This window comes from Doryrhamphus excisus, chromosome 22 (assembly GCF_030265055.1).
Source record: "Doryrhamphus excisus isolate RoL2022-K1 chromosome 22, RoL_Dexc_1.0, whole genome shotgun sequence".
Taxonomy (NCBI): domain Eukaryota; kingdom Metazoa; phylum Chordata; class Actinopteri; order Syngnathiformes; family Syngnathidae; genus Doryrhamphus; species Doryrhamphus excisus.
This window is the reverse complement of record NC_080487.1, coordinates 1,590,057-1,613,504: the sequence shown is the minus strand read 5'-3', so window position 1 is coordinate 1,613,504 and position 23,448 is coordinate 1,590,057. Positions and strand designations below refer to the sequence as shown.

General features: G+C 45.3%; 1 protein-coding gene across 3 annotated transcripts in view; it reads right to left on the bottom strand.

Moving 5' to 3' along the window:
• Positions 1-326: 326 nt before the first annotated feature.
• The window catches only part of raraa (retinoic acid receptor, alpha a), a 167,281-nt gene continuing 144,159 nt past the window's right edge, over positions 327-23,448 (bottom strand). For all 3 annotated transcript variants that reach the window (XM_058062203.1, XM_058062205.1, XM_058062202.1), the window contains 7 exons: positions 19,914-20,062; positions 10,793-10,934; positions 3,951-4,111; positions 3,689-3,865; positions 3,069-3,273; positions 1,826-1,984; positions 327-1,670 (listed from right to left, as the gene is read on the bottom strand). In XM_058062203.1, coding sequence (XP_057918186.1) covers positions 1,474-1,670; positions 1,826-1,984; positions 3,069-3,273; positions 3,689-3,865; positions 3,951-4,111; positions 10,793-10,934; positions 19,914-20,062 — 1,190 coding nt within the window. In that variant the 3' untranslated portion in view covers positions 327-1,473. The remainder of the gene's footprint in view (positions 1,671-1,825; positions 1,985-3,068; positions 3,274-3,688; positions 3,866-3,950; positions 4,112-10,792; positions 10,935-19,913; positions 20,063-23,448) is intronic.

Below are 23,448 nucleotides of genomic sequence, written 5' to 3'. Positions count from 1 at the left end.
TGTTTTAATACAGTGTGTACAGTACACCATTCTTCACATTTCAACTTTCTTATGCTGCAAACCTGAGCCCAGCAAAGCTACAAGTGGCGTCCACATGTTTGGAGACAAAAAAAAAAATAAAATCATTTGCTACGTGGCCCAAAAATAAAAACACAAATAAAATCTGGAGTGCTACTGTAGTCGTGAACACACACACACACACACACACACACACACACACACACACACACATAAAGGGGGGGGGCTGGACAGCCAGTAACGTGGGGGTTAATGTGTGTGTCTGCCCTATAATTAGTAGGACACAAACATGAAAGAAGTTCCTTCAGTAAAGTGTGCTCAAAATGTATTTCCTTGAATCACAAACCCATGAACAAAACACATAAAAGGTATTCTTTAAAAAAAAAAAAAAAAAAAAAATCACGTGAAGCCTAAAACTCTTCATAGTTTTTAAGAAATGAATACAGCTTATATACACAAACTCAAAGGCTACTTAAAATACACCTTATTAATGAATCTTCATTAAATTGATTTCTTGAAAGGACCTGTGACCATATCATACAACCAAGTTCATACAATCATTTTTTTTCCATTTTGCTGGAAGCAATAAAATACAAAAAGAACCTGGAATAGTAGGAATAGATGCTCACTTGTTTTCTGTGCACATTATTATTATGTATATGTATGTATATGTGTGTGTATATGTGTGTATGTGTGTGTGTGGGGACTGGAAAAATCCTCTTTTGCTTGTTTTTGTTAATTAGCGTAATGTACACGTGTGATCAAACTGAAACATTTTTCTCATGATGGGTAAAAACCATGATGGAGTACAACAATTCCTAATCTCAGAAAACATGTCCTTGTGACGGCGGCTTCCATTCTGTCCATCACAATAGTTCCTTAAGTTTTCTATATATTTATATATATCTTTGTGTACGAAATCTGTTTTTTTTTTTTTTGAAGCTGGAAAAAGAGAAAAGACCCCAAGTCTTTGAGGAGGTGTAGGAGGGTCTTTTGACAAGTCCCAAGCTTGTAGTCTGCCTCGACAACAACGACGACGACAACGACAACAATAACAACAACAACAAAAAAAAAAAAGTGTCTGGTGTTTGTCAAATATGCATTGTATTCGTCCCAGCCACTCTCACTTCCTGTCTGCTGCGCCGGATTCACGTCAAGGTGGAGGAGCAGCGTTGGCGTGAAAAGAAGGAGGAGGAGGAGGAGTCATCAGCAGTGTTTACGGTGTGGTCTCTCGGCGGCGTCCCCGGCGGCGTGCCCCGGCCGCACCTCCCCTCACGCGGTAACTGTGTGAGGAAAAGCAGACCGGGAGGAGGAAGGAGGCGGGCTTTGCCAGTCTCCATCCATCAGCAGTCAGCAGTCAAAAGCCTCCTCCTTCGGTGCTCCTCTTTTAGTCCACTGAAGGAGGAAACTGACCGGCGTTGGTTTGAACTAACACAAACACAAGGTGGGCCGTTACTACGGCGATTGTGTGGCTGGACTGCTTTGGGCGGAGCTTGGGGACAGACTGGGGCTGCAGCTGCCCGGAGGGGTGCCGCAGGGTCGGCCCCCCGAAGCCCCGCTCTCCAGGCCCTCTGAGTTCTCCAGCATCTCCTGTATGAGGGGGGGCATGGAGCCTGGGATCTCCATTTTCAGGGTGATGACACGCTCAGCCCCTGTGGAAGGAAGACACACGCATTAAACTCCGAGATCTGGAAGTGGGCTGGCTGTGGTACCCTTGAGCAAGGCATTGAACCACCAACCCACCAAAAGTAAAGTTGAATTTTAACAATACAAAATAAATCTATTGAATAAGATCCTATATGCGTACCTTTCGCACTGATGCTTCTCAGGTCGGTGATCTTCATCAGCATCTTCGGGAACATATGCGGTTTGTGGGGCCTCCTCTTCCTCACGTAGATCTTCAGTGCCTCCAGAAGGGGCTCCTGCAAGACGTCCACCTTGTCCGCTTCTTCCAGATCTTGACGATCTGTTGGAGGCACACAAAACAGGTCACTTCTGTTCCAGTGTTACAATGACCATAAAAGACCACTAGGTGGTGATCAATGCTTTGCAACTTTTCACTCTCATACTCCCTTTGACATCTGATTCAAAATCATAATCCTCATAATCCTCATAATAATACTCATGGACACTTAAACATAAACCAATACATTATATAAACTAAAGAGGGGCTGCACGGTGTACGAGTGGTTAGCGAGGAGACCAGGGTTCAATTCCACCCTCTCCGCAATCTCAGTGTGGAGTTTGCATGTTCTCCCCGTGCATGCGTGGGTTTTTTTTCCCGGGTACTCCGGTTTCCTCCCACATTCCAAAAACATGCTAGGTTAATTAGCCACTCCAAATTGTCCATAGGTATGAATGTGAGTGTGAATGGTTGTTTGTCTATATGTGCCCTGTGATTGGCTGGCCACCAGTCCAGGGTGTACCCCGCCTCTCGCCCCGAGACAGCTGGGATAGGCTCCAGCACCCCCGCGACCCTGGTGAGGATAAGCGGTAGAAAATTGAATGAATGAATATTACATTTTAGGGCTGCACGGTGGTCGAGTGGTTAGCACACAGGTCTCACAGCTAGGAGACACGAGTTCAATTCCACTCTCGGGCATCTCTGTGTGGAGTTTGCATGTTCTCCCCGTACGTGCGTGGTTTTTCCTCCCACATTCCAAAAACATGCTAGGTTAATTAGCCACTCCAAATTGTCCATAGGTATGAATGTGAGTGGGAATGTCTGGGATAGGCTCCAGCACCCCAAATTGTCCATAGGTATGAATGTGAGTGTGAATGGTTGTTTGTCTATATGTGCCCTGTGATTGGCTGGCCACCAGTCCAGCCTCTCGGCCGAAGACAGCTGGGATAGGCTCCAGCACCCTCACCCTCGTGGGGATAAAATGAATTATTGAATGAACTACTGAGCTAATATTGATATTATACATCTGTTTTTTATGACCCTTATTCTCAGCTGGACAGCTGGGATAGGCTCCAGCACCGCCGCGACCCCGGCGAGGATAAGCGGTAAAAAAAATGAACGAATGAATAAACTATAGTATATATACCTCCACACAGCAGACAGATGGCGCTGAGCAGCCCCGTCTCGGCATCGTCCATTTCCAAGGGGATGAGCTGGTTGGCGAAGGCGAAAACCAGATCGGTGAGGGGTCCGAATCCGGCATTGTGCATCTGGGTTCGGTTTAGCGTGAGTCCATCTGAGAAAGTCATGGTGTCTTGCTCTGGCGTGTAGCGTGTGCAGATCCGCAGTATCTGCAGATACAAGAGGTTGTTTAGTATTATTATTATTATTATTATTTTTTTTTTTTTTTAAGAATGTCAGTCGGACATTTTGGAGAGAAGATCTTTGACAATGTTTTTGCAGTAGGACCTTAAAAACAGCAGAATGCACCAATCGTATCATTTATGACTACGCCAGCCACAACAATCTATTTTTAAAAAATCTATACAGAACTACAGAACAGCTGTTACAGAGACAGATGCCAATAAAGTTATGTAAACCCCCCCTCCCCCCGCCCTCGAGCAAGCTTTGAATGTGGCTGTCTCAAAGTAGGACACCCTGACATTGAGCATCATGAATATTTGAGACGTGCGCCCCATGAGCCAGCTGTAGGCTTTCATCCCATGCAAGCTGTCTCTCTTGAGGACCACGCTGGCTTGTTCTCACCAGGATGTCCAGACAGGCGGCTTTAAGCAGGGTAATCTGGTCGGCGATGGTGAGCGTCGTGAAGCCCGGAAGCTGCTTGGCAAACTCCACCGTCTTGATGATACATTTGGTGGACAGCTCACTGAACTTGTCCCAGAGGTCCACGTCCAGTGACACGCGTCGCTCTGAGCTGTTATTCTGTCCGCATGAAGACACGTACGGCGGTTGAAGGTGGTGTAAATATTCTGGTCAAAACATTGTCAGATTGTTGCAGATGACTGACCGTAGTGTATTTGCCGAGTTGGCAGAGCGAGGGGAACGTTTCCTGATGCGCCTTGCGGACCCTGTCGATCATTTGCTCCGTGTCAGGACTCAGCACGTAGCTCTCCGTACACTCTTGCTTCTTTTCATCCTTCTTTTTCTTGTTTCGGTCATTCCTCACCGCTACAGAGAGGAAAAAAAAAAATCAGAATGAACATTGTTGGACATTCATTCATTCATTCATTCATTCATTTTCTACCGCTTTTTCCTCACGAGGGTCGCGGGGGGTGCTGGAGCCTATCCCAGCTGTCTTCGGGCGAGAGGCGGGGTACACCCTGGACTGGTCGCCAGCCAATCACAGGGCACATATAGACAAACAACCATTCACACTCACATTCATACCCATGGACAATTTGGAGTGGCTAATTAACCTAGCATGTTTTTGGAATGTGGGAGGAAACCGGAGTACCCGGAGAAAACCCACGCATGCACGGGGAGAACATGCAAACTCCACACAGAGATGCCCGAGGGCGGGGACCGAACCCTGGTCTCCTAGCTGTGAGGTCTGCGCACTAACCACCAGACCGCCGTGCCGCCCATTGTTGGACAAATGAGGAAAAAAATTTGGTAAAAAATTTGCTGATCAGAATGTCTCCGATCAATCCCAATCCCAATCCCAACCGATCATGGACTTTTATTGCCAATCGCAAACTTTACTGTTGCGTCTCCTGCAGTGGGAGACTAGCCGTGACATTGACACCCCCCTGGTGTACAAATATGAAAAACCAAGGTTCTACTGTATGAGTCCATGTTCACTTCCTGTCGGTGTCGAGGCCGAGTACTGTACACACAACATTGACGAGGGCGGATGCTATAAAAGAAGCAGTGAAGTTTCCCTCTACGGCAGGGGTCTCTTGGGGGCCACTGGAGCTCGGGTCTGGGTGAGACTGGGCCACATCAGGTTTTAAAAAAAAACAAAAAACGCATTTATTAAAAACAATTTTTTTTTTTAAACTTCGCTTTGGTTCCAATTTTCTACAAGAAAAGCTCTGATAAAACATTCCACTGTTCTCAAATATCTTTTTTTTCTACATAAAATAAGATGAAAAATAAATAAACAAATCGAGAATAAAGAAAATCAATCAATCAGTAATAAATAAATATAATAATAATAATAATAAAACGGCAAATAATAAAAACTTAAGAAACCACATATTATTTTTTTCAGATTAAAATGAACAAAGCATTATTAGAGCCCTGTAGACATGACAAAACACGACTATAGTCACATTTATACTCTTTTTATTTACAACATATTGCGCAACTGCAGGGTCTTGAGACACATGCTAACTCGCAAACGAGAGAGCTAGCGACCTAAACGGTAGCCTTCAAGTTATTTCCTTTAAACTTCAATAGCCAAAAACTTACCACTTCCACACGGATGGGGAGGATAACTATTAACAGTTATTTAACCTTTAACATGAACATTAATCAAACGTAATAATTTTTTCCGGGTACATGATACCATACAGCATCCATATCAAACTTGCATGGGCCGCACTAACATTAAACTTTCATATCAAGGCGGGGGCCTCAAAGTAGTGGCCTGCGGGCCACATTTGGCCCGCGGGCCGCGTGTTTGAGACCCCTGCTCTACGGCAAACTAGCAGGCAGGAGATAGCGTACCCGCACCCCAAATGACAAAACACGAGCCAGGGTGTTTAGCATGGGAATCCCATTATAGCCTTCATCCATTTCCCCCCTAAGCTTTCCAGAACGAGGTGTGGTTTAGCTGCGGCTGGATGGTGCATGTGTGGGTGGGTGGGTGGGTGGGTGTGTGGGTGGTTCGGGAGAGATGGGCTGCCGCTTGATAAATAGCATCGGGGGGGGATGGAGCTGCCTATAAGGCTGACAAATGACCACAGCTTTCATTAGGGGGTCCTGGCTAATCTAATAACATAATATGACAAATACCCTGCCTGTAATGGTTTTAAAAGGGTGCGCTTGGCAGCGCCGAAGCCTTCCCAGCTTCTCTCACTGTTAAACAACACATTCCCTCTTAATGCGCCACTGAGAACGCCGTTATAACCCCATCCCAAAAAAGTGCTTTAAATCATTCCCCGTATCTTCATCTCCTCTTGCCTAGAGGCACCTGAATTTTCCCATCTGCAGCTGACCTTAGATCAGATTTCCCGGTTTTAATCCTAACCTTGACCATTAAGGCCTGGAACATTCAAGCTGATGGGAGATCAGTGACGGTGACAGAGGGGCTTGGCCCGGGGGGGGGGGGGGCAGGCCAGGGAAGGAAACGCTTCTCTGTGGCGTCGGTCATTCATCAGCTCGCGGCCAGGATTTGCCGCCCGAGGGAACGTGAAGGGGCGGAGGCAGTTTGGACCAGGAAGTCTGATGTTATTGCTGAGCTCCAGGATTAGCGCTGCTAGAGGCGTCAATGTGACAAATCAAACGACATTACACTGTATGCAAATTGAACATAAAAAAAAAAATCCTTCACTCCTCCGTAGCTGGTTCATAAAAGGACAGTTACATAAAAGTGAAAGTAAAGTGGCGATTATATATGGGTCAGAGCTTGTTCTATGTGGCAACAATGTCCAATTAATTCCCCAAATAAAAGTGGGGCATCCCTAGCATACGGACATTAGCGGCACTGACAAATTGGCAGCACGATCATAAGCAGCACAACACAATTTAATGAAGTCATTACTGGTGACCTGTCACGCTGAATTGCCACATGCAATAATAATATGTGTGTGTGTGTGTGTGTGTGTGTGTGTGTGACTGTCAAATACGACATTCAGTTTTTTTTGATGCACCCGTCATTCAATCATTTGTTCTCATCGTGGATTCCTGCCTCAGCCTGCAGTTAATAGACAATTCCTGTTACTGCCTCTCGGTGTGTGTGCGCGGCGTCTAACAGTAAGAAGGGGCGGGGGGTTGGGGGGGGGGGGGGGGGTAATTCGAGTGAAGAAAATTAAAGCAGTGGCAGCTCATCCATCACACAGATTAAATTCAATGAAAAGATAAAAATGTCAATGTTCCTGCAGCTGGCAGCGAACAGCCTCTGACGACAAAGATGAAACTTTGCTGCTTTTTGGTCTCTTTGATGCCCTCTTCAGTTTTCAAGTTGCGTTGGATTAAAAAAAATAAAATAAAAATAAAAATTTATTATTTTTAAAATATTATTTAATTATATTTATTATTTCTTACATCACACAAAATACAACTCTCCATTATTTACATCTTTATTCAGCTATCTGATCACAAGCCCGAAAAGGAGTAGGCTGAAGCAAAAGCTTATAAATGCCTACCCCCTTTTTTGCAAGATATAATCATGTTAATAACTAACTAACTTTTTTATATCTGACCGCTGTGCCCCGCCCTGCTTTTACTCATGTTTTAACTGTGTATTAACCAATCAATGTTGTATTTTGGTGTGTCTTCTATTCTGTTTACTTGCTTTATTCAACTTCATTCTTCTGTATTAAGTGTCTTTGAGTATTTTGAAAAGCGCTATACAAAAAAAAAATAAAAAAAATTTATTATTATGTTCATGCCACTGTCTTGTTTTCCCCTGTTATTATTATCATTGTAATATTATTATTATCATTATTGTTATAATCTTTATCATTATTAGCATCATTATAATCATCATTAATATTACCATTTTCATCATTATAGTTAACAATTTTTTTAATTTTTTTTTATTATTTAATTTTACAGACTTTTACAGACTAATTTTACACTTCTTGTAGAGTGCTGTATCATTTCATCTGTTATTTTCTGAAATACGCATTATTTGTGTTTTTCAATATGCTTTTTCAGCAGAGAGCTACATTATTTACTATAATGGTCCGGAATGCGGAACGGAATGGTCTGGAATCTTTCATTTTACAGTGAAAAAGGCATACAGATATTCATTCATTCATTTTCTACCGCTTATCCTCACGAGGGTCGTGGGGGGTGCTGGAGCCTATCCCAGCTGTCTTCGGGTGACAAACAACCATTCACACTCACATTCATACCTATGGACAATTTGGAGTGGCTAATTAACCTAGCATGTTTTTGGAATGTGGGAGGAAACCGGAGTACCCGGAGAAAACCCCACGCATGCACGGGGAGAACATGCAAACTCCACACAGAGATGGCCGAGGGTGGAATTGAACCCTGGTCTCCTAGCTGTGAGGTCTGCGCGCTAACCACCAGACGCCATACAGATATAATAACAAATCTCCAACATGTCATTGATGGAGAGGTGACACTAGAATAAATGCATGGTCCCCATGAGATGAGCTTTCACCCCCCCCTCCCCGTCCTCCCCGTCCGTCCTCCTTGGCACGGCCACCTGGCTGCAGGCCGGCCGCTGTCGTCTGGAGCTGTCTGCCCGCGGACACAAGGTCACCCGTCTCCAAGCAGGAGGTCCACCTTCTGTGTGCTGGTCTGTTTGAAGGTATCTCTTTATGCACGGCAAACTTGGGCTTTGTCACCTTCTATTTGCGTGTTACTGCATGTGCTCCGCGTGCGTGACGGGCACAAAGAGAGACTCCCCGCTGAGCCCAGATGGCCTGCCTCTTCTTCCTCACCATCGCGGATTTGCTTGCCAAAGTCACCGCTGAGGACACGGACCTCAGCAATCTGCACGAAACCACCACAAACGGGAGGCTAAAAACCAAAGTGTGGACGTGAGGACGTAGTCACACCAGGCCCATCGGAACGCGTTCGATTCCACTTCACACCTCAAGTTGGACTTGTCCGAGTGCCCTGATCCGTGCTCGAGTTTGGCATACTGCCCCGTCTTCGGCACGATTGGATGAAATGGACCGGGGAACTGCACGACTGCATGCGAACGCAACACGGCCTGGGCACAGAACGACTGTAATTCGGTCGCTACTCGTTGGTTCTTAATGATAACCGACACAATCCGATATATGAAGACTTAAAATGATCAAATGAATGGCACGTTGGGTGCGTTACAACTACAACTTTGAATTAATGCAATTACTCTTCTACTCTTTGCACTAAATTAATCAAAAATTAATCCTTTAAATAATCCATAAAAACTGAGAAACTGCAGTATAGAAGTGATCTAACAAACAAATGTGGATCACTTTACACTATGATCGGTTTGGTGTCCTCACACCCTACAAAGGGGGTGGGAAAACTACGGCTCGGGGGCCACATGCGGCCCACCAAGTGTTTGAATCCGGCCCGCCAGTTGCTTTTTCCAAGTATTTCAACTTTTAACATACAAACTGGGAACATGACTTGCCAACAGAATGTCTTGTTTAGTAAAAAGAACAACAAAACTGTCAAATTAAATGACATATTTTGATGTGGTCGGATGTTTAAAGTGATCCTTAAAAAAAAAACATACAGCTGATAGTATAACACTATTACAGATAGAATTAGCCAAATAATTCAAGGTCACGGGGGTGCTGGAGCCGATCCCAGCTGTCTTGAGGCGAGAGGCGGTGGCCAGCCAATCACCGGGCACATATAGACAAACAACCATTCACACTCAAATTCATACCTATGGACAATTTGGAGTGGCTAATTAACCTAGCATGTTTTTGGAATGTGGGAGGAAACCGGAGTACCCGGAGAAAACCCACGCATGCACGGGGAGAACATGCAAACTCCACATAGAGATGGCCGAGGGTGGAATCGAACTCGGGTCTCCTAGCTGTGAGGCCTGCGCGCTAACCACTCATCCACTGCTAATACTACAAATACATTTTCTAAAGAAATTAAATCTAGTTTGTTTACATATGTAAATTATGTTTACCACAAATATTTATTTTGTTGCTAATAAAGGGCTCAAGCCAAAAATCAGTATCCATCCATCCATTTCCTAGCATGTTTTTGGAATGTGGGAAGAAAACGGAGTACCCGGAGAAAAAACATGCAAACTCCACAAACTGGGATTGAACCCAGGTCTCCAAGCTGTGAGGTCTGCTTAAAAATCATAAGCATAAAATATTGTGTGTGTGTGTGTTAAATATATATTCTGGCCCCTTGGACAATTTTATTAACTCAATGCTGCCCACAAGTCTAAAGTATCCCAATTGGCAGTTTCATCTTGTTCATTACACTTTCCCACCACTAGATGGCTCTCCAATTCCACTCCAAGCAATGTGTCTTCCAAAGTGTCTGCTGAGCCCTCTAACCATGATTAATGGGCCCATTCAAAGGTAAGTAGCTCAGAGGATAACTTCTTTTACTGGAAGCCACAGCACAGTGGCATCGGCAGCGCCCCCCCCCCCTCTGCAAGCCATCGGGGGCACGAAGATGAGGTGAATAAAAGACAGGATGCTCCGTCTACATCAGAAGATGATAATGCGAGCGTGTTTATCAGGACTAATGTGTCACATGCACACATCGAGGTCATGTGTAAAATGTCATTAGGGCGTCTGCTGATCACACCTTGCCAATTACTTTATCAAGTCTAGCTGTGTGTGTGTGTGTGTGTGTGTGTGTGTGTGTGTGTGTGTGTGTGCGTTTTCACATAGCTCCAGGGGGTGCACACCCCGGCTCTTCCACATACGGCAAGTGAGAACATATTCATCACGGGCCTGTCAAGCCTGGCGTCACCCTGACTGTTACTGCCAGACTGCATCACGTTCACGCTGCCTATGCTCCTCCAGACATCCCAACAGTAGCATTATGGGACATTATGTTATATTATATTATATTATATTATATGCTACATAATTAAGCTCAACCACCATGTGTCAATAGCGAGGACCAGCTTAAGACTTTGACTATTGGGGAAAAAAAACATGCAGGATTTAACAGCCGGGATGAGCTCCGTGCCAGATGTGTAGCAAGGCATTGTGGGTATATACTCACACTCCTTGGACATTCCGACTTCCAGGCACTTCTGAAGCCGACAGTACTGGCAGCGATTGCGGGTGACTTTGTTGATGATGCAGTTCTTCTCGCGGTGACAAGTGTACACCATGTTCTTCTGGATGCTTCGCCGGAAGAAGCCCTGGATGGACACAACGGAGAATTTAGACATGAGCCACGTTTCCTCTTTCTGAATGGAATATTTCCGAATGACGTTTTTGAAAACAATGGTATACATAAAAAGGAATATTCCAATATCTTAGTAATCAACCGGAATAGTCAATGGGGCATGCCCAGTAAAACGTAAACATCAACATCACATGATACCAATCACTTGTCGGAATAACTCCATACTGCCAGTTTTTCATCCGTCCAGTCTTGAAATTTAATTTGGATCAAAAACGAACTTTCCGCAGCAATCCAGCGCCGATTGCTCACCTCCATTTTTAAAACCGAAGAACGCACCCGGGAAACATTTAAACAGGAATATAATTAATAATTAGGAATATAATTAAAATCGAGACATGTTTTTCATAGGCAGCACGGTAGTCGAGTGGTTAGCATGCAGACCAGGGTTCAATTCCGGCCATCTCTGTGTGGAGATTGCATGTTCTCCCCGTGCATGCGTGGGTTTTCTCCGGGTACTCCGGTTTCCTCCCACATTCCAAAAACATGCTAGGTTAATTAGCCACTCCAAATTGTCCATAGGTATGAATGTGAGTGTGAATGGTTGTTTGAGGGATACGCGGTAGAAAATGAAAATGGGTCGTGGGGGGTGCTGTCTTCGGGCGTGAGGCGGGGTACACCCTGGACTGGTGGCCAGCCAATCACAGGGCACATATAGACAAACAACCATTCACACTCACATTCATACCTATGGACAATTTGGAGTGGCTAATTAACCTAGCATGTTTTTGGAATGTGGGAGGAAACCCGGAAGAAAACCCACGCATGCACGGGGAAAACATGCAAACTCCACTCAGAGATGGCTGAGAGTGGAATTGAACTCGGGTCTCCTGGCAGAGAGGCATGTGTGCTAACCACTGTGACCACCATGTAGCCCTAAAATGTAATATTCATTCATTCATTTTTTACCGCTTATCCTCACCAGGGTTGCGTGCTGGAGCCTATCCCAGCTGTCTTGGGGCCAGAGGCGGGGTACACCCTGGACTGGTGGCCAGCCAATCACAGGGATAGTAGACAAACAACCATTCACACTCACATTCATACCTATGGACAATTTGGAGTGGCTAATTAACCTAGCATGTTTTTGGAATGTGGGAGGAAACCGGAGTACCCGGAGAAAACCCACGCATGCACGGGGAGAACATGCAAACTCCACTCAGAGATGGCTGAGAGTGGAATTGAACTCGGGTCTCCTGGCTGAGAGGCATGTGTGCTAACCACTGTGACCACCATGTAGCCCTAAAATGTAATATTCATTCATTCATTTTTTACCGCTTATCCTCACCAGGGTTGCGTGCTGGAGCCTATCCCAGCTGTCTTGGGGCGTGAGGCAGGGTACACCCTGGACTGGTGGCCAGCCAATCACAGGGCACATATAGACAAACAACCATTCACACTCACATTCATACCTATGGACAATTTGGAGTGGCTAATTAACCTAGCATGTTTTTGGAATGTGGGAGGAAACCCGGAAGAAACCCGGAGAAAACCCACGCATGCACGGGGAGAACATGCAAACTCCACATAGAGATGGCCGAGGGTGGAATCGAACTCGGGTCTCCTAGCTGTGAGGCCTGCATGCTAACCACTCATCCACTACTAATACTACAAATACATTTTCTAAAGAAATTAAATCTAGTTTGTTTACATATGTAAATTATGAATGTGGGAGGAAACCCGGAAGAAACCCGGAGAAAACCCACGCATGCACGGGCAGAACATGCAAACTCCACACAGAGATGGCCGAGGGTGGAATTGAACCATGGTCTCCCGGCTGTGAGGTCGGCGCGCTAACCACTGGACCGCCGTGCCGCCTTATTTTTTTTTAATTGTATTTCTTTCTTTATTTCAGCCCATACGTTTCAAGTATGAGGACTCATCTTCTCTTCTAAATCTAAAAACGACAACCATCATGTTGCCATTTTCCAACCTAAAGAAAGCCTTTTATTGCGGCCCCTTGTGTTGCATTGAGGTAACAATGTTGTAAGCTATGCATCAACCCGAATGAAATCAATTTGCACCTCTGTGGATGCATTATAGCCGTGTCACCAAGATGAAAAGAGGTTAATGCAGATCAGCTACAACCGACTAAGCGCTCAGCACTATTGTGAGCACACATGCAAAACAGGTCAATGTGGGTATTGATCCCACTCGGTGGGACGCTGGTTATATTGTGAAAGAGCAAGTGGGCGGGGCCGGCTAAGGGAAGCCCCCCCCGCTCGTCGTGCTACAGGATTAGCGTCGCTAGTTAACAGATGGCCAGTGGTCACTAAACCTGTGATTTTCTTTGAACCAACGGCCTTCTCTGGAGTCTCTCCATCTCTGGAGTGTTTGTGGTGAAAGATGAAGAAGGCGTTTGCAAGGAATATGAAATCCTCATGGGGTCAACTAACGAACCTCTGATTATCATGCTTTGCAAACGCAAACATTGGCGGAATCGATTGGATAACAGAGGTGGGCAGATCGATCAAAATATGGATATTGACTGATACTAGTGGATGATATCAATATTATTTAGTTGTCTTCAATGCTTATAAGTTAATGGCTATAACAGAAACCATGACCAGAACCAGATTTGACCGGCGTAGACCAGGTCGCCCAGGCACCCGCCCTTGACCGCCACCCAACACACAATGCACCGGACCCTTATGCTTGCCCCCGTAGGTGGTGGGTCTACGAGTGTGGCTTCTTCGGACTGGGCCCGATCACAAGGAGCTCGACTGCGAGCCCCACCCGGGCCTGGCTCCAGGGTGAGGCACGGTGAGGTACGGTTCCTACTCTTTGTTGAATCACTCTTGGTCTAGCCCGTCACCTCGGACCTGTTTGCCTTAAGAGACCCTACCAGGGGCATATAACCCCAGACAACATAGGTCCTCGGATCACCCATTGAGGTGGCTTGGGCATCTAGTCCGAATGCCTCCCGGACGCCTCACTGGTCAGGTGTTCTGGGCATGCCCAGCCGGGAAAAGGCCCCGGGGCAGACCTAGGACACGCTGGAGGGACTATGTCTCACAGCTGGCCTGGGAACGCCTTGGTGTCCTCCCGGTGGAGCTGGAGGAGGTGGCCGGGGATCGGGAAGTCTGGGCTTCCCTACTAAGCCTGCTGCCCCCGCGACCCGGACCCGGATAAGCGGAGGAAAATGGATGGATGGATGCGCAACTGCAGGGGTCTTGAGACACATGCTAACTCGCAAACTAGAGAGCTAGCGACCTAAACGGTAGCCTTCCAAGTTATTTCCTTTAAACTTAAATAGCAAAAAAAAACTTACCACTTCCACACGGATAGGGAGGATAACTATTAACCGTTATTTAACCTTTAACATGAACATTAATCAAACATAATAATTTGTTCTGGGTACATGATACCATACGGCATCCATATCAAACTTGCGCGGGCCGCACTAACATTAAACTTTCATATCAAGGGCCGCGTGTTTGAGACCCCTGCTCTAACTGATACCTACATGTGTGCTATTTGCCCCTACAAAGCGGGTCGTAGTGTAGCCTGCTGCTGAGCAATAAGTACACATGTGTGCGTGTATTATGTCCTACTTGATCCTACGACGCCCTGACCCTGACCCCAATGTCACCAGAGGATTGACCTACTCCCTTCCTAACGCCACCACAAGGCCCAGGTGCCCCCTGACTGGTTGCTGCAGCCGGCTCTTGATCCAGTTGATTGTCCCCCCCCCCACCACCCGTTCTTTTAGGAGTCATTGCTTCCTGCGGCCCTTAAGCCTCTTTTTGTATCACCGCTTAATCCACCCGGCGACAAGAGCCCTCAGCAGGCCTGTCAGCCGCCCTGCAGCTTTAGAGGAGATGAGCGGCACAAGGAGAAGGAGGCAATGAGGAGTATTTTACATTGTCCCACTTGTGGACACCTCTGTACCTGGTACCAGCCTTGCGTGTGTGAGACTGGGAAAAGAAGACAGGAGTGGTGGTGGAGGGGGTGGGGGGGTCGGTTGGCGAGTTCACGGGGAAGAGACGGAATCCCTCTCTTACGTGACTTTCACATTGTTGCCAGATTAAGAGCTCTTTCCCGGCCACCTCCTGCGCCCCCACATACGTGTTTTATGTACGCGTACGTGTGTCTCTTGACTGGAAATGTGTAGCTAGTGCGGATTAGCAATTAATTTAATGTAATAAAATACTTTAAGACGTTTAAAAAAATAATTTCATATCATTTTTTAACAACTTTCTTTGAAAGCAGGAGCTATTAAACCTCCTAAACGCTTTTGGAACAGTGGATCATATGTTTCCATCTTGCCCTGTCCTTTGCATCTTGACCAATGGCATGTCCTGTCCATCACATGTGACACATACAGCCCCCCCCCCCCCCCAACTGCTTCTCCATCACACCAGAATTCCACACGCCTCCTAAATATGTGAATGTCCACAATAGTTGCAAAATGACTTTGGATTGAACCATCCCTCCCACATTCCAAAAACATGCTAGGTTAATTAGCCACAGGTATGAATGTGAGTGTGAATGGTTGTTTGTCTATATGTGCCCTGTGATTGGCTGGCCACCAGTCCAGGGTGTACCCCGCCTTTCGCCCGAAGACAGCTGGGATAGGCTCCAGCGTCCCCGGCGACCCTCATGAGGATAAGCGGTAGAAAATGAATGAAAGAATATTACATTTTAGGGCTGCATGGTGGTTGAGTGGTTAGCACACAGGCCTCACAGCTAGGAGACCCAAGTTCAATTCCACTTTCGGTCATTTCTGTGTGGAGTTTCCATGTTCTCCCCGTGCATGCGTGGGTTTTCTTCCGGGTATTCCGGTTTCCTCCCACATTCCAAAAACATGCTAGGTTAATTGGCGACTCCAAATTGTCCATAGGTATGAATGTGAGTGTGAATGGTTGTTTGTCTATATGTGCCCTGTGATTGGCTGGCCACCAGTCCAGGGTGTACCCCGCCTCTTGCCCGAAGACAGCTGGGATAGGCTCCAGCACCCCTACGACATGAATTTTAGTTTAAGATACCTACACTCTCATTCTGCTCGTGTTTATGTTGTGAGCCTGGACTGCTTGACAACGTTAGCACGACAAAGTAGATGAAATTATAAATAAAAAAATATCCAAAATCAATGTACCTCATGCCTGTTTCTCGTGGACAAGCATTTTGCTTCCCTTCTATACCAGCTGAGATGTTTGTTTCCCAGCTGCCTGCCACGGTTACGCCCCAAGACAAAGCTATAAATATGAGGGCGTAAGCATGCATATTTAACACTCCAGCCCTATTACCTAAAAGGGGAAGAGAAGTGCGATGCCAGTGAGTATGCGCTGGCAGTCGAAGTTAAACAACAAACGAGCGAGCTGTCTCAAGTAAGAGAGCTCAGCATCCCACCCCCCCCCACCCCTTCCATCAGTATCTCCTCTGTTCGCTGCAGCCCCCAGGAAATGCCTTTGTAGTTTGGCATGCTGCAGCAAAGTCGACGCGGCTAACCCTCAACTTACCCCAGTCTCAAATGAGACAAGCATATACATTCGCACGCCTGTAGTGTTGAATTATTGAGCATGCTTTGCCAAGTCATCTCCTCTGTAGTCAGAGATACGGAGGAGGAGGCATCCTGAATTTTTCAAATTAGCACTGCAGATGTTGAGAGGGGAGGCGGTTCCGGCTCACACAGACAGGGGGCGCTAGCACATCTGCGGCAAGGATCGCCTCTTTGGGGATTAGTCTATGCTGCGATGTCATCGGTACGCTGTAATGCTTGACGTTTATCGACATAAAAACCATAAATACATGCAGCGTTGCTGTTGCTTTAATAGAGACGTGTTATGAAACTAACTCAGGGGTGGGCAAACTTTTTGACTCGCGGGCCGCATTGATATAACAAAATTTCCGGGGGTCGGGGGGGGGGGGGGGGGGGGGGGCAGACTATATATTTTACACGTAACAGTCCACCTGGTATTATTGTATCTGTAAAATTGTCATGCAATCTGCTATTATGATTTTATATTTATATTTAAATATTTTAAAATATTATATAATATCATATAAATATTATAATAATTTAAATAAAATTAAAATAACAATAATTATATTATTATTATGTAAAATATGCAAATATAACAATATTATTATATATAATTAATATAATAATTAATTATTATTAATAATAATTAATAATTATAAAATTATATTATTAATAATTATAAAATTGTCATGCAATCTGCTATTATTATTTATTATTTTATATTTATATTTTAATATTTTAAAAATAATAAAATATTATAATAATTAAAATAAAATTAAAATAATAATTATTATATTATTATTATGTAAAATATGCAAATATAACAATATTATTATATATAATTAATATAATAATTAGCATTAATATAATAAATATAATAATCATAATAGTTATAATAATAATATAATTATTATTATTTTAATTTTTATTATTATTATGTGCTTGTGTCTCTTTTTTCAGGAGCACTTTGTAAACAACAGACCATGTCAAACAACGAAATTGATACAACCATCAAAAGGTTGGCTCAGGCCATGATGCCAGGTTGTATGTTGACTTTAAATGAAATACTTTTGAAAGATTGGGCGGGCCGTATTCAAACACTTGGCGGGCCGGATGTGGCCCCCGGGCCGTAGTTTGCCCACCTTTTGAACTAACTCAAAAGTGCAAGATGTTGACAGGCGACGGTAAAACTTTCTGTAACTTTCTGTCTGCGGGGGCAGATAAACGAAAACATCAGCTCTCTTCGTGTCCCCGCGTTGTACATCGCCGGCCTCAAAAAGCTAATTACGGCGCAGATTCACAGAGCGAGAAAGACAGAAGCACTTTGATCAAAGCTGAGAAACGGCTAATTACTCAAATTTAGAGCTCGTCTATCGCCCGGCGCCTCTCGTCTCGCTTTTTGTTTATCCCACTTGGAACTGGCGGCGTGCGTCACGCTGCTGTGAGCGCACCGTGCTCTAAATATTTCCTTTTTGTTTTCATTAAAAAATGAAAAGTTTGCTGCTAATTTGACAAAATAATGTGATGGAGAGAAGATGGAAAGAGAATGTCGGGAGGTCTCGTGTGAAAGGTTTATGGGGCTCCTCCCCCCTCCCCCCTCCCCATATGGCCCACTAACCATCAACCTCATGGTGTCACTGGGTTCAGCTGCAGCCTGCCGTCTGCCTGATGCGTAGACCCTCCAACCATCCCCACATCCTCCTCTTCCCTATCCCCACCCTGTGCCATCTTTGTGTCATATTGTGCAAGGCTACACTCCACCAACGCGCCAAGTTTTCATTTTACTGCTAAGTTTATAGACTTCCAGCTAGTATGTCGTTCCCAAAACCAACGCACCTGGTTGGAATATTACATTCGGATTCCACATATCTGTTTTGCTCATGTCCATCTTTTTATGTACTGAAATAACTCATGACTACATACAGTACTGTGATACTGTGAGGAATTATACCTCTGCCAAGGCATTTGTGGTTTCTTTGTCCATCCATTAGCAGGCTACTTCCTGGTTCGGGTAACATGTAATGTCCCTCTGATCTACTCCTTCCTGATCCTATCCATCCTGGTCACTCCCAATGAGAACCTCAGCATCCTCATCTCTGCTACCTTCAGGGGTGCTTCCTGTCTCTAGATCAAACAACATATCAACAACAACATAACAACATATCCATCCTGGTCACCCAATATCTCTCCTCTGGACATCTCAGTGTAGCCTCTCTGACTTTATCTCCAAGGCCTCTAACATGTAATGTCCCTCTGATCTACTCCTTCCCGATCCTATCCATCCTGGTCACTCCCAATATCTCTCCTCTGGACATCTCAGTCTGGCCTCTCTGACTTTATCTCCAAGGCCTCAGACATGTAATGTCCCTCAGGTGTACTCGTTCCTGATCCTATCCATCCTGGTCACTCCCAATATCTCTCATCTGGACATCTCAGTCTGGCCTCTCTGGCTTTATCTCCAAGGCCTCTAACATGTAATGTCCCTGTGGTGTACTCCTTCCTGATCCTATCCATCCTGGTCACTCCCAATATCTCTCCTCTGGACATCTCAGTCTGGCCTCTCTGACTTTATCTCCAAGGCCTCAAACATGTAATGTCCCTCTGGTGTACTCGTTCCTGATCCTATCCATCCTGGTCACTCCCAATATCTCTCCTGTGGACATCTCAGTCTGGCCTCTCTGACTTTATCTCCAAGGCCTCAAACATGTAATGTTCCTCAGGTGTACTCGTTCCTGATCCTATCCATCCTGGTCACTCCCAATATCTCTCCTCTGGACATCTCAGTCTGGCCTCTCTGACTTTATCTCCAAGGCCTCTAACATGTAATGTCCCTCTGGTGTAATCATTCCTGATCCTATCCATCCTGGTCACTCCCAATATCTCTCCTCTGGACATCTCAGTCTGACCTCTCTGACTTTATCACCAAGGCCTATAACATGTAATGTCCCTCTGATGTACTACTTCCTGATCCTATCCATCCTGGTCACTCCCACAAGTAATACCGTATGTTTTCAAATAGTAGTCACTCTAAAAGACTTCCTGTCTCAGTAAACATGATAGCAATGTTTCCTTTACTTTCCCTTAATAACAATAATATTAACTACCTCCACGACCTACTAAAGACAATCATTACAGCAAAACAGCAGCACCTAATATCGGATGTTGTAAATGATTCCCTACGGATGAAGTATTTTCCCTGCAATTAGTATTAATAATTTGCTGCTATGCTCATTTTGCACAATTTGTGGACACATGGCAAGAAATCCCCATCAATAACCACCTCAATCCCCATAGACGCCTTGTCCTCTCTCAAAACAAAGTCAGTTTCACATCTTAGCCGAGAGATGCAAAATATCTAAAACTACTTCCCAAGACATCCCATGAATGCCACAAGGCGGGAGAAATAATGTTGCCGTCTTAGCAGATTCAGAAAAAAAGCCTGAAGTCTCTCACCTTGCAGCCTTCACAGGCGCTGACACCATAGTGGTACCCTGAGGACTTGTCCTGGCACACAAAGCAGGGCTTGTAGACGCGGGGCGGCGGGGGAGGCGAGGGCGGGCTTGGCACTATCTCCTCTGAGCTGGTGCTCTGCGTCTCTATCGCTGCGGAGAGCGGAAAAAAGAAAGAAAGAAAGAAAGAAAAACACCAGGGGGGTTAGTGAGCGCGAGCATGTCGGAGAGCGCACGTTTAAAATCGATAAACACTGGCATCCGCGGACGAGCTCATACGCACACCTTGAAAAGACCCCGTTAGGGTACTTGATCGGGCGTTTTCACACACAACTCATACACGCACAGATCATCAAAGCAATAGCGAGACCAGTCTTTGCCGTTTTTTTTTTTTTTTTTTTTCTTCCTCCCTGGAGCCAAAGCGATGTCTTGATGTGAAGAACTGTATCGCTGGCAGGGTTCAAAGACAGTGCTTCCCTCTGATACATGGCCTGCAGTTGCTCTTTTATTTATCCTTATATAATCAAGCCTTAAGTAGAGATGCTTAGCAACTCATTCCTCGACATTACGGATAAAAAGCCATCTGCGGGAAAGTCTATTTGCGCCTTTTCTTCCGAACGGCAAACAAAAGGACGTTGAATAGCGCATTCATAAGAACAAACATTCATATTTTTGCATACTTTCATGTGTTTAAACGGATGCTTGTGAAGCAGCAGCCTGCTGTTGTGTTCATGTAATATGTATTGGACTTTGACCTCAATATCCTGAGCGTGCATGCATGCGTGTGTGTCAAAACAAGGATGTAAAATATAAACGCACACATTCACACAACACGGCGCCGCATCCGGTGGCCTACAGCCGAACAAATAATGCCATAATCCCTGTTGGAGCATGGTGTGTCACATGGAACTAGGCCATGGAAGTCGCCCATTTTCATTCACATGCCAATATGATTACTTGGAATGATGTCAGTCCATCGCTCTGCTCCCCCTCCGTAAAAAAAAGAAAATCCACTTCCTATTAAAATATGTCAAAGTAACTGTACTTTTTTCCAAGGTGGAATTCATGCAACGTTTGAGGACAGATCTCAGATGCAAACTGTGGGAAACATTTTTATGTATATAAAATATAAATACAAAATATGAAACATTCATTCATTTTCTACCGCTTATCCTCACGAGGGTCGTGGGGGTGCTGGAGCCTATCCCAGCTGTCTTCGGGCGAAAGACGGTGGCCAGCCAATCACAGGGCACATATAGACAAACAACCATTCACACTCACATTCATACCTATGGACAATTTGGAGTGGCTAATTAACCTAGCATGTTTTTGGAGTACCCGGAGAAAACCCACGGGGAGAACATGCAAACTCCACACAGACATGGCCGAGGGTGGAATTGAACCCTGGTCTCCTAGCTGTGAGGCCTGCGCGCTAACCACTCATCCACTACTAATACTACAAATACATTGATATTTCTTTCTAAAGAAATTAAGTTTGTTTACATATGCAAATTATGTTTACCCCAAATATTGTTTTGCGCGCTAAATATGAAACAATATAATACAAAAATACCCCATCTAAAAGATGCCCATCACTTTACCCTGGGTTTAACCTGGGTTCGATTCTCCACTCGGGCATCTCTGTGTGTTTTCTCCGGGTACTCCGGTTTCCTCCCACATTCCAAAAAAACATGCTAGGTTAATTAGCCACTCCAAATTGTCCATAGGTATGAATGTGAGTGTGAATGGTTGTTTGTCTATATGTGCCCTGTGATTGGCTGGCCACCAGTCCAGGTTGTACCCCGCCTCTTGCTTGAAGACAGCTGGGATAGGCTCCAGCAGAGCCACGACACTCATGAGGATAACTCTAACAGTTGGCTTCAGTTAGAGTCCACAAAAGATGGCTCGTTTGTACAAAAAAAACAAAGATTTTCAAGTATATGGTACAGTCCATATTCATGCCAGTATACGTATTTTACTGTACTGTGTATAAATATGTGATGCAGACAAGTACCTTGTGTGCAAATCAGCCATCTATATTTAACAGAGTGGGCGGGCTCAACGGCACCCGACTGGAACTCCGCTCCCATTGGATCAATACACAAACAACTGCGCGGCAATCTAGCCGACAAACAGCACGGCTTGCAGCGAGCACACCTCCCTTATCCGTGTGTAGAATCTCAGCGCAGGTCTCGGCTCGCGTGCCAACCTCCGTGTCCATGCGGCAGATGGTGCACGGAGAAGAGATTATGTTCACCACAACCAAAATAAACCAACCTAATGCCCGTATCTGTTTAAGTCTTTCCTGGAAGTAGAAAAAAAAAACCAAAAAAAACACAAGCCGTGCACGCTAAAATCCTGCCTCTTCAGCACTTTATGTGTTATCTTTACTGCCAGTTAAGCTGAAGAGCAATAAAGGTCCTGTTGCAACACTAAACACCGACACCCAATCAGGGCTGCCTTATTATTACGACATTTGGAGGTCATATGATACTGTCACAGCAACTAAAAAAAATCATGTGTCAAGACTTAGTTGAAACCAACACAATATTTGCACTAGATGGGAATGACAGGAGAAACAGTAGCAAGGAATAAAGCAGAATAAATCAGAATTAACACAACGACTTAACGACCTTAATTATTCATTCATTCATTCATTTTCTACCGCTTTTCCTCACGAGGGTCGCGGGGGTGCTGGAGCCTATCCCAGCTGTCTTCGGGCGTAAGGCGGGGTACACCCTGGACTTGTCGCCAGCCAATCACAGGGCACATATAGACAAACAACCATTCACACTCACATTCATACCTATGGACAATTTGGAGTGGCTAATTAACCTAGCATGTTTTTGGAATGTGGGAGGAAACCGGAGTACCCGGAGAAAACCCACGAATGCACGGGGAGAACATGCAAACTCCACACAGAGATGCCCGAGGGTGGGATTGAACCCTGGTCTCCTAGCTGTGGGGTCTGCGCGCTAACCACTCGACAACCGTGCAGCACCTGTTGTTAATAACTCATTCAATCATTCATTTTCTACCGCTTTTCCTCACGAGGGTCGTGGTGGTGCTGGAGCCTATCCCAGCTGTCTTGGGGCGAGAGGTGGGGTATACACCCTGGACTGGTCGCCAGCCAATCACAGGGCACATATAGACAAACAACCATTCACACTCACATTCATACCTATGGACAATTTGGAGTCGGCAATTAACCTAGCATGTTTTTGGAATGTGGGAGGAATACCCGGAGAAAACATGCAAACTCCACACAGAGATGCCCGAGGGTGGGATTGAACCCTGGTCTCCTAGCTGTGAGGTCTGCGCGCTAACCCCTACACCACCGTGCCGCCCAGCCTTAATTATGTTTTTTTTTTTTTTTTTTTTGTATGACCCATACACGAGACAGACTGCAGGCAGAAAAAGACCGTCCTTTCCCTATCATTGCACCTCTGTGGGGTGTCATCCGGGGCCCACAGCGCCCACGCCACCGCTAGGCCGGCCGGCCACGCAGTCACTACACGCCCCCATTGTCAAACAAATGA